General features: G+C 43.6%; 1 protein-coding gene across 2 annotated transcripts in view; it reads left to right on the forward strand.

Moving 5' to 3' along the window:
* The first annotated feature begins 4,891 nt into the window (after positions 1-4,891).
* The window catches only part of FIGN (fidgetin, microtubule severing factor), a 133,395-nt gene continuing 125,972 nt past the window's right edge, over positions 4,892-12,314 (forward strand). The window contains exons 1-2 of one of the 2 annotated variants that reach the window (XM_014599381.3): positions 4,892-5,489; positions 6,265-6,434. In XM_014599381.3, the coding sequence (XP_014454867.1) occupies positions 6,410-6,434 (25 nt within the window). In that variant the 5' untranslated portion in view covers positions 4,892-5,489; positions 6,265-6,409. The remainder of the gene's footprint in view (positions 5,490-6,264; positions 6,435-12,314) is intronic. The other variant, XR_363283.4, reaches the window with a different exon arrangement.

The raw sequence follows: 12,314 nt of genomic DNA on the forward strand, positions 1-12,314 counted from the left end.
ATAAATCATTTAATGAGAAGGTCACTCCAAAAATTCTGGTGCTTCCCTAAAAGATATGTCACCTCTGACTCCTGCAATATCTTTTCTTAAAGCTCTGGCTCTTGGAGTCCTATAATCATGTAATTATCTCAGCTTTCATTAAAATAATGCACTAAAATTTATCTTTAACAAGAAAAACAGGAATAGAAAATACCGTGTACAATATGGGAAACATGGCCAAGTTAATGTTTCACTAGAAATTTAAACTTCTGGAATTATGACTGCTTTATCTTGCTCTTAATATCATATATTTTTAATTTGTCCCAGTTTTTGAAAACACAAGGAAGAGGACCTCTCTCTATATTGGTAACAGGCATATTCAAATGGAGGTTCTACTATGCTTTAGAGGCTTTAATTGATATGTTTTTATATCAATATCCTTCATTTACTAGTGTCCTAGCAAGACACTGGGACAGGAATGCTGTGGAGACAGGAATGCTGTGGAGTTTGAGGCATCTTGGGAGCTTGCTGTAACTAGTAGCCAACTGTCGATCCTCTGGATCATGGTGGATATGTAAGAGGTCTAGTCAGATGCCTGATAAATCCATTTGTGGCTGACAAGCCCAATTCGAGAGTGACACAGCTTGTTACGCACTTCACCGATCCATACATTGTCTAAGTTGGAGTCCAAGTATACCAAGATGCATTCTTCTGTTTTGCTTTGCTTCCATCCTCTGGATCAAAGCTGCTTCACGTTGAGCTGCATCCAGTGCCAGATGTTCCCTCCAGATCAGACGGAATTCTGCACACCCCTCCCAGCTTTCTACATGGATATTGAATGACTTCATATAATTTTTGCACACATTGTGGTACCACCATAGAGGGTGACCTTGCTTTCTAGAGCTGTTTTGAATATCCCTGTACAAAATATTCTTGGAATTACAGTTTCTCCCATTTTCCTGACATGGCTGATCCATCACTACCTTATCTTCTTGATACTGGTTTCTAAGTGTGCAGTCCTGTGCACTCTACTACATCTGTATTTGGTATTCTGTCTTCCTACTTATTTTCAGGATCTTATGCAGATATCTCATGTGGAAGCTGTCCAGTCTCTTGATATGCCTATCAAATGTAGTCCACGTTTCTGAACCATAAAGCAGGGATGGCAACACACAAGTCTCATAGATTCATATCTTCACCTTAGCTGATAGTTTGCTGTTATTCCATGCATGTTTCTGTAATAGCCCAAAATTCTCAGCTGCTTTTCCAATTCTGTTAGTCAGCTCAGCCTGAAGGTCAACATTCCCACTGATTGTAGAACCCAAGTAGCAAAAACTGTCAACCAAGAGTGATGTCAGGTATTCTTTCACCCCTTGGTACATGATCAGCCGTCTTGAGACTAATTGCTATCCTGAAGCAGTGAGTGGTGAATTAAGATTTACTGGGGCCTTGGGCAAACAGAAAATTGGAGGCCCCCCACACCCCATTATAAACATGAACATATGGACTCCAGTGGGGGGAGGGGCCACTTTGCCTCCTGGTGCTGTTGCTGCCAAGGGTGAGGCAGGTTTCCGTGCCCCATGGTGGAAACTAGGTGGACCCAGCTGGGCTGGGGATGGGGTGGCACATGCCCGCCTCTCTTCCCTGTCCCCTGCCCCCTCTCCCCCACCGCCACAGCTGGAGAGGGGCAGATCCAAGCAGGGTGAGAGCAGATGCAGGCTGCCCACTGTGGACTCAGTGCTCTCTCTCCATTCTGCTGCCATTTCCCAGGGCCCTGCGCTGGTCACGTGCCCCCTGCCTGCCCGGCAGTGGGAAGCACAACTTGCCGACTCTACTGCTGCCAGGTGGGCAGGGGGCATGTGGCTGGTGTGGGGCGCTGAGGGAAAGCAAGTAGCGGGGAGAGCCCTTAGCCCACAGTGGGCAGCCCGCATCTGCCCTATGCACTATTCTGAGGGGGGCACATGCCCCCCCCCATGCCTCCAGGGGGGTGTACACAGCAGTGGGGAGCCACCCCCACATGCCATGGACAAGCCACTCATGGCTCCATCCTGCTTCCTGTCCCAGCCTTGGACCCTATGCACCACCCTGACTGTGCAGTGCCCCCAGCCCCTGCCCCTGCCTCACCATAGGGGCCTCAGTCTTCCCACATCCACCCCCCCCACACCCCTTCCTCACTTATCTGAAGGGAGCTGCTCTCCATGCTGCCCAGTTGTTTTCCTGGCCATATGTATGCATGCAGCCACATACATGCACATGGCGCCTCCTGCGCCTCGTTTCTAGCGGCCCCAAGCAGGACCCCTTGCAGGCTAGAATGCTGCCTGTCTGCAAGGGGAAACCCCCTGTTTCCTGAGGAAACCCAGGCACCCAGGGGGCCCCTGACTGGCAGGGGCCCCTGGGCCCAAGCCTGCAGGCCTGTGCGTTAATCCACCTATATCCTGAAAATGATTCAGAAAATCTGCCATCATTGCTTTGTTGGTCTCTGCTCTCAAGAGGTATGATTTCCCAACCTGGCTGAATTGGGAAAAGTTCTTTGTGTTGGCAAAGCTGCCCTTACCTTGCTTCACTTGAAATGCAAAGGCTAGAAAAAATTATACCTGCAGAAATGTAGCTGTGCCAGTATCAGCTTTGTCCACATTAGAAGCTATTTGTTGGTATACTCTACTGAGACAGCTATATCAACAAGGTATCCCGGTATAACAACAGCAGTATACAAGGACCCAGACTTATCAAAGCTAGCCCCTAAATCAGTGAAGGACTTGGAGGTTACAAACATGATTTAAAGCTATTCAGTCCCCCTTGAATGTGAGTTTTGGTGGTGTTCTGAATTCCAGAAACAAGGCTTGCTGTGCTGCAGTACTCCACAAGTTGTCTTTCTTCAGTCATGTTCCCAGATTGTCCCCCTGTGCTTAGCATGACAGAGGAGTCTAAAGGGGGCTATGGTACCCAATTATTTCTCTTGAACTAATAGACTGTCCAGCTAGCTAGCTAGCTCTACTGGTTTTAGTTGCTCCTTCAAAACAGCACAAAGCAGACCAAAGGGATGGCCCATGTTGTTTTGTCTCCTTTTTTTCCTCACGTCCAGCTGCCACCCTGGATATTCGGGTTTCTTGAAAGACCAACTAACCAGCATAATCAATACATAACTGGCTTATGACACCATAGTTCATTGACAACCTCCCATGAGGTAGGTTACACGTTGCCATATAGTGCCCTATTTTGCTCTACCTCTTACCCAAACTATAAAGGGAGCAGGCTCCCCAGAAAATGAGTCTAACTTGAACTCCCCTCATTTTTGTACACCTGGTTGAGGGCTGCCTTGAGCTTTGCTGTGCTAGTGCAGAAGGAGTAAACTCACCAAAACTCGCCATTATACAGTCCCAGATACCCCACCCTACATTCCTCCAGGTCTGAAAGGGCTGAAGACTACAAACAGCACTATAGCACATCCTCAGGACCAGGAAGAGAAGAGGCAAAACTACACAGCAACAACTATGGCCAACGTCCTCCCATGCCCTCTTCCTCACTAGTATTAAAAAGGGTAAAGAGCCTTTGACGATTGGACTTTCCTTCAGGCCTGAGAGCGGGAATGGAAAATCTCAATGTGGAAATCCCTTATCATGGTAGTAGTGCGAGTTGTGCTGAGGGCAATGTCGAGAGATGTGTGAGAGAACAAGTTGTGGGGTGGTTAATAGAAACAGCCAGCCGGAGTGCAGGCAGACAACCTAACTGTTCCAAAATGTCAGTGACTGGGAATCAGTTCATGACTGTTGTGGGTCGTTAAGCCACATAGAAATTGCTCTGTAGTGTGTGTGTGTGTGTGTAACAGACAGAGAAGGTTTTATATAAGAGAAAGGTGGGGATAGCACTGAGGAGTTTGTGAGAGGGAGAAAAAGGTGTTTATGAGAGAGAGAGAATGGTGTGTGAGTGGGAGGGCCTGATTTGTGCTGTGTGGCCACTTTATGTCTGCTCTGCTGGCATAAAGAGGCTGTAAAGCCATCCTAACAGCCCCATGGGGAATTCCTCTTATGTAAGGGGAGTCCCCAGCAGCTGCAGAGTTGGTGTAGCTGGCTCTATGCCATTCTGCAGGCGCCAGCGGCACTGGTGAAATGCCAGAGGAAGGAGGTGTGGCGGAGGTGTCCTCTAAGCCTCAGCTATTTCTGATTGTCAGAATGTCTCAGAGAAGCTGTTGGCAGCTGGGCTCAAGTTAGGGCAATTACTGAGGCTGCTCTGCCCTGGAAGGGGAAAATGTGATGACAGCACAGACTTGTCAGTGCTGTGCTTAACTACATCCCTCTGCTGAGAGGAGTTTGGGCATAGGGATAAACTGGTCCAGAGAAAGGATTAGGAGTCTTGGTATTTTTCTTGCACTTTGCATCTTCAAAACTGTTGGCAAGCTTTAGCTAATTAATTCCTTGCCCGTGGAGAGACTGAAACAGAGAGGTGAAGGGACTTGCCCAAGGCTGCCCAGGGCTTCAGTGACAGGGTGGGACTGAGCATTCAGGACCTTTTGCCACAGCCTGGGCCGCGTGTGAGACGGGGTGCCAGGACTGTGCATGCTTGGAGCCAAGAGGAGACAACCTCCTGGGAAACCGGGGCAGGCAGGAGAGCGAAGCTGCCAGCACCCAGAGGGGCTGGAAGGAATTGCCCATTGCTGTGTTTTGCAAAGAACTGCCCGCTCCCTCGCGGCAGCCCAGCCTGGCTGCTGCCCCTGGGCCCCGGCCCTGCCTTTGCCCCTCTGCGGGCCAGCCGCCCCCACCCCCCCCCGCGGCCGGGGCAGCGCCCTGCCGGAGCCCGAGCCCGAGCCCGAGCCCGAGCCCGCTCGCGCTGCCTGCTGCGGCGGCCGGGGCTGGAGAGACGGCTGCTGCCGGGGAAGGGGGAGGGGAGCTGTGGAGAGACTGCAACTCCCGCTGCTGGGGGATGGGGCCGGGACATGGAGACACCGCTGCCGGGGGGAGCCGGGCGCGGAGCACGCTGCTGCGGCGGCGGGAGGACGGAGCCGGCATCCCGGGTCCTTTCATTCCCGCTTCCCCGCGGCCAGGGAGGAAGGAGAGCGAGCGCGGGCCCCGGCTGCTTCACCATGACCTCCCGGCCACCTCCAGCCCGTGTTTGCATGTTCCCCTGCAAGCAGCAGCCCCTGCCATGTAACATGACCTGTGCAGCCAGGGCCCAGTGCAGCGCAGCCATTGAGCTCTCCCTGCACATGAATCCCCTGCGTGTCTCCCCCTCGCCCCTTTGAAAACTGATCTTTGGCTCTTAGTGTGAAAGTGATTTGAATTTGGCTCGGCGGCGCTCTGCGCAGGCGTCCAGCTGCTGGCATGCTGGCTCCTTGCAAAGCAGCTGTTTTGGGTTTGAAATTCCAACATGGCAGAGGCTGCAGTCAGTCTTCCCTTCAAAAACTTGGAATGATTTCAAATCATAGGCACCTTCACTTAACCCGAGCCCCCATTCATCAGCAAACACATCGGATCGATGCTATTCTAACCTATCGGGTGCTTATACCAAACCTCCAGGTAAGACGATCTTTTGCAATCTTCCTACGATCATTTTAAATTTTCTTTAATCTTAAATCTATCCAGCACAGACATGCGTTTATATATAATTTTAAAAAATCGCCTGCCTGTGCCTCGTATATTGATTGACTCGAATTCGCAATCGCTTTTTTAAAATATTAAATACTCTAGTCTGCTTTCCTAATCGCAGTCTGGAAAGTACAGATATACAATTGCAGTGCATGGGGGTTTTTTTTCTTCCTTCCCCTTGATCATTGCCAACAATAGTAGGCAGATTAAGAGTTCGCGATTGCAAGATCCCTTCCCACCTCCTTCCCCCCTAGTTGGATTTATTTTTAAGTTGTATTTGAAAATAATAAAGTGGAGGTAACAGGGGGTAGACTTTCTTGGGGAACTAACTTCTAAGTAAATAAGTGCAAATAAGAATCTTGGAAAACAAAAGTTGGGTTTAAATTGCAGTATTTTAGCTGGGGGGACGTGAATATGTCAAGAGCTCGTTGCAGTAAAATGTAAGCACATCATCTTGGAGGGGGTACAGCGTGGTGGGCGTATTGTTGGCTTGGAACAGAGAGAAAGATGTATAATTTAATGGTATATACAATCCACTGATCCTATTACTATCCTCCCTGGAGCTCTTGTTAGTTTCAATGGGAGTGAGTGAAATTGACATCGACTTGCATTCCTGGTCATGTGCTTTTTTCCTTTCTTTCTTCTCTTGTGATCTGAGATCCCCTTTTTGTTGATGTTGCTTTCCCACTTAATTATATGCATGTAGGTTAAATGAATACCTGACGAAAGGGCCCACGTTTCAAGGCAGTGACATTTGATAGCTGAGAGGAAAAGTGGCTTTAATGAAAAGCAACCTTTGGAATTCCTGCTTGTGAAAAATCCAATTCAGCTTTTTGTGCTGCCAGCAAGAAATGATCAGTAGCACCAGTGTTTATGGTATGTCCGTTTTGGGATCTACTTCCTTTGCATCTAAATAGCAAAGACAAATATAAATAGTATGATATAGCTCTGAGGATTTTGCATGCAAATACGATTAGTAATAAATACCTAGTGTTTAATGATCAAGCTTCAACTGTTTAATAAGCATTTTTTTCTCTTGCTATCATTTGTTTATATTTTTGCTTTGAATCTAGCACTAGTTATGTGTATTGTATTGATCTTTCTTGTAAACCTAAAGTTGCATGTTACTAGCAGTGGACTATATACACCACTGAACTCAAATGATATGTAAATTAGGAAAACTCAGTGACTGGAGAAGGGGAAAGCGCCTAGTAATGAAACCCCCACCCCACACACACCTATATGTGTGTATAGTCGTGTATGTGTTTGTATACACTTGCATATACACACTCACGGCAAAGATACAGTTTTGTTCTCTTGCAAACTAATATTTATTGACTCGTTCTCTGAACTCCATCTGATTTTTTTTTTTTTCTCGGTCACTTTTGGCATAATCAGTTTCTGTGGGTTTCAGTTGACGACGGGGGAGGAAATGTTTTGCATGTAAACAAACAAATACAGTTGTGATCGATTGTTCTAAGGTCTTTGCCAGGCAGGTTATTTTATGCCCACTTCCCATGTGTCTGATTCTTATTGTTTTAATCTTTACGTGTAACAGAATGAACTAATCAGGTACAGAAATTTGACTTCAGCTCTTTTTTTATCCGCTCACTTTCAAACCCTCGGCGCCACCCCCCCCCCCCAAAAAAAAAAACCAAACAGCCCCCCCCCCCCCAAAAAAAAACCTTAGATAAAATGGAGCGTGGGGATTTCAATAGATCTTGTTGCGGTACAGTCTGTACACTTACAGATAGGCAATTAAGACGAAAGAACTACTGACAGAAACGCTATCAATCTGTTTGGCCCAACCAAACGAGGGTGGGGGGGGGGGCATACTCACTTTTAATTGCATGTGGTAGTAACAAATAAGGACGGAGAGACCCGGGTGAGGGTGTCGGAGTGTGTGGCTGATGATCTCTCATAATAATATCTGAATGCAAGAAAGAGATTGAGAGAGCAGTTGCACAATATACACTCCTATGTTGGTGCTGTAGGTGACTGTGTATCTAAACACGTTCTGGGCTGCTTGTACGATGGCACTGATCTGATTGAATTTTGCATTTGGAACTTGTTGACTTCAAAGCGATCAATAAGGCAACTGTTTATTTTAGATGCACATAATTTGCCCAGAGAAATGTTTTGGGGGGGGGGGGCAGAAGGAGAGGGGCACAGGTTTTTTTCCTCCTTCCTAGAGCTGTTGGAGCGAATGTGATTGCCAGATGGGAGATTTCCCTCTGTGATGTTAAAGCTGTAATATATATTCAGAGCAGATTGGACTGCTGCTTGTGATGAGGAGGATATTACATTTATAAATTTTAAATCGGGAATCGGACAGTATGCTGAAAGCTGAAATTGGATGGTGTAGAAGGTGCGGGCTGTTAAGTGAGATTCCTGGATGATGATGATGATGATAATAATAATTATTGTTATTGTTATTATAGTAGTAATACATAATAAACATCGTAGCGGTAGGCTGCCACATACGGGCGCACACCCCCCCCCCCCCCCCCATGGTGCTTGGTTAAATATTTTTTTAATGTGTTTTCCACCCCCTCCCCCTGAATATTTTAGCTAGCTGAAATTGGTGGGATTTTTTTAACTCACGTTTAAAAGAAATGTAATATAATCCGTAACATCTCGAGGGGGGGGGGGGGGAGTTCTGCTACAATTATTGTTGCCAGCAGATGCACCTCCTTTTTGTTTTGCCCAATTATGTGGCCTGACATAGGCACAAACCTGAAAGGCTGGAAAGTGGGAACTAGTCACACTTGAGCAGCTCTGCTGTTGCAAATTAAAAGTGTGTTGTGGTCAGGAAATGAAAGCTACAATGTCTCTTTTGAACAAGTCGTTTATCAAGAGAAACATCTATCAAGCAAGGACTTGTCACATTGATCCTCTAAAAGTTAGGTCCGAAGTGGAAACGGCTTTGATGTTTTTTGATCCTATATTTATAAAACTGAAAACTGCAGAGAGTGGGACTGATGTAGATTTTAAAAATCACTTCTCCCTGGGTGTGACACAATCACCAAGATCCTTTTATTGGTGTGGCACAGAGCTGATGAGCAGAGATGCATCCGATGTTCTTCCCATTTGTTTTTCACAGTGAAACTTTTGAATTTTTAAAAAGCATGAATGCAGATGCATGTGTGACATTCAGTGTTGAAGATCCTGTCTGTAGTCCCTGCATTTATCACCAGGGATGTCTTCTGCTCAGTTGTGCGTCTGTTGCTTTCAAACTGAGACTTTTCTCCTTGTTGCTTTAGTGTAGAGGTATTTCTAGGATTTCGGGAAAAGGCAAATCCCACATTTTTGCCTCATTTGAATTTTTCTCTCTCATCTGTATTTGTCCTTTTATTCCCACCTCTTACAGAGTAAAGTTTCTCCTGCTGCCAAAATGATGTTTATGTCAAATAAAATGACACTTGGAAACCTCTCGTTGCATCGTTTACAGCATATTAGTCTTCTTGACTTCATCATCCCCCTCTTCTACTCTTCTGTTGAGGCTTTTTTGGGGGGCGGGGGTTGTTTTGGTGGTTTTGGGGGGTTCTTTGTTGTTGTTGTTTTTTATGGCAAGTGAACTATACTTCTATTCTCACCATAACCACTGTACTTCAGATTGAAACCTTCATAACTGGACAGTCAAGGAAAAAAAATAACAGTATTAGTTGTTGTTTATACCTGCCCAGTTTGTTTTCAGTCTCTGAATTTTACATGGGCTAACTTTTCCAATTTTTTTTCTCCCTTGGTTTCATTATGCATGAGGTTGTACTATGATTATGAAGGCAGTCCTTATAATAAAAAAGGAAGAGTGAGAGGAGATCTTTATTTTTGACTAAATGAAATCAGGCATAAGCAAAATTTTCCTTAAACAATACACTTGGATTTTTTTTCCCCCTCACACTGTCATAAGTGGACTAATGCTGCTTATGGTAGCTTGATATTCCATATAGCTCCAGCTACAAATAGGCAGGAAACAGAAGCATGGTGGGAGTTTTGGTGAGTGCTATACTTGCTAATTAATAATCTTTGAAAGGAAGGAATCATAGCATGGTAATAGAGCCTCATTGTTATTTGATGTTTGTGGCAGGATATGATTCCTACACAAAACTGGTGTGTGTGTGAGAGGGGTTTTTTTTGTTTTGTTTTGTTTTGTTTTGTTTTGTTGTCCCCCTCCCCCCAACAAAATATTTACAGTATGGGATCAAGTTGTTGATATTATACATGGGAACATCTGTGAAAATAAATGCCTGCTGTCTTCAATGTAGAAGCATAGAAGGATTTTATTACTAATATTTTGATCACACAAGTGTCAGCGAAAAAGACTATCTTAAGCCATTTATAGAGACTAACTTTTGAATACAGTGGAAAGAGTTTTAATCTTGTTTTCTCTTGGTATAGAAGGAACAGTTGCATTTTTTAAGACTACTAATTAGTAAAAATAAAACTTCATGAACTTTTCTTTGACTACTTGCTAGCGTTATATGGTGATCTACTTCAACTAAAATGCATTTCAGCATACACTTTTAACTTTTTTACTTTAAATGTTGCCTCTTATTATTGTTGTCACTTATGTGGTTCTTATTAGTATTTCCACACAGTTGCAATCGTCCTCATGTTTCTTTCTTCATCTTACAGATAACACTACAATTATCAAACATTTCATTATGTGTATTTCCAGGTGGCAAGGCCTGAATTGCAGAATCTAATTTGGACTGTTCTGGGGTACATGAAAATGGTTAAAGATCTATTTTTGGCAACATGCTGTATGTGTGTGTGTGTTTAAAATGTGTCTGGATGAAAATAATGGTTTCTGTGAGGAGTAAGTTTGGCCCCATGTATGCATATAAGAAGTTTTGGCTATAATTACTGATCTTGCAGCCTTAATAATCAATTAATCAGCTAATTTGCTTGTTTAGAATGGCTTTAATAATATAAAATCAACATAAGAACTGTGTTTGTGAAACACTTGTATGTTGTTTTAAACATGCTAGTCTGATCTATCATTCACAGATCTAATAATAGAAATATTTGGCTCTTTGCCCTCAATCAATACATCCCTTAAAAGAACAAACTTCACATAATACTTTCATAAAGCACCAGATTTATTGATATGGAGTTGATAAATTTAATTACTAGATTTTCACATTGATTTTTATTGATTTGTTTTTTTTCTTTCTTTTGCGATTGGAGGAAATTGTTTTGCAGACATCTGTGAGGTATTGAAGAGTACTGCCAGTCAATAACTCTTGATTAATCAGCATTTTTCCCTCCGAGTCATTGATGAGCAAAGGCATAAAGATAATCATAAAAGATTCTGGCATAAATTAACTTAAAACCAGATTTTGTTGTTGAAAAAAGCAGATGGGGGAGGGAAAAACAAAAATAATGTCAACTTTGAAGCAAAATTACTTGGGCCAAATCCATAGCTAGTATAAGTTGGTATTGTCCCATTAGATAAACAGGAGCTATGCTGATTAAAAGAACCTAAGGATATATTTTTGTGTGCGTGTATGTGTGTATTTAATAAAACAGTATTTTTGGTTTATTGGAAGCTCTTTTTAAAATCAGATATACTGTGGCTACCAAAATATATAGAATTTTAGATAAGCATCTGATCCAAAATGAACAGTATAGCTATAAAAGTAATTTTAAGAGCTGTAAATTTAGGATTGCGTATCCCTGATATTGTTGCAGAGTATTAAACTCTTGCTGCTAGAGATGCTATCCTTTAAGTGAAAACTTATCTTCCTTATGGGAAAGATCACTTCAGAAACTCTAGGATGGGAGAAGGCCTGGAGTATTTTTCTAGCTAACAAAATAAGAAGTCCCAATAAATAGAATGAGGTGATGTTTTCCAGTTCGAAAATCATTACTACAGAGTTTGATTCAAATTTTTCATAGCATCTGGCCTTTTACCTGATCTTGATTTTTATTAATTTTTTTAAAAGAAAAGTTTGCATAGGTGAGAAATGTAAGCATAAAATTGTTTCTCTCAAATCCCACTAAGCTTGCTTCCCATCCCTCCCCCCACCCCAAGCTTGCTTGTTCTCTCTCGCGTGCTCTCACTCACTTTTTCTTTTCTGCCCCCAGTCCCAAGACCTTGGATACATCTTCTTTGCTTTGAACAGCACCAGCCCCTAAAAGAGAAAAACAAAAAAAAAATCTGGTTGCAATGTTACATGCAATATGTTCTACAGGTTTGGCCTGAGACTTCAAGGTGCTTGGTGTCCTAAACTTAGTGAGGTCAGAAGTCATTTAGGGCTCTTGGTCACTTACTGAGGCTCTGAGCACTCTTCAGGACCTGCTTGTTAAAAAGAGTATGTACATTATATTTCTTAGCTGGAGATCTGTGTTTGTAGTAACCTGCTGTCTTGTACTGTGCCGCCTTCTTATTACATTTAAATACCTGTTGATGGTAGTAAGCCTGACTGCTTGAACAAGGAGGATAAAACTGAAAGGAGATATAGTTGACCAAAGCTGAGTAGCAAAAACTGCAGTAATTATGGGAGGAGGGAAGGGATTTGCATATCTGGTTTGGGAGTGAGAAGAATATTAGAAAGCAAAACTATGTAACCTGAAGAAAGTACAGTTGATTACCATTTCACAAAGTTGGGCCAGAACAATGAGAGTGTGGATTTCTTTTTTTCTTGTACCAAATTATCTTGCTACATTGTTTCTGGCACACATAATATGGAAATGGCAATCTTACTTGCACATGCTGTTTGTATACTATTGGTAACTGTACCTGTCAAATGT

This window comes from Alligator mississippiensis, chromosome 4, assembly GCF_030867095.1.
Source record: "Alligator mississippiensis isolate rAllMis1 chromosome 4, rAllMis1, whole genome shotgun sequence".
Taxonomy (NCBI): Eukaryota; Metazoa; Chordata; order Crocodylia; family Alligatoridae; genus Alligator; species Alligator mississippiensis.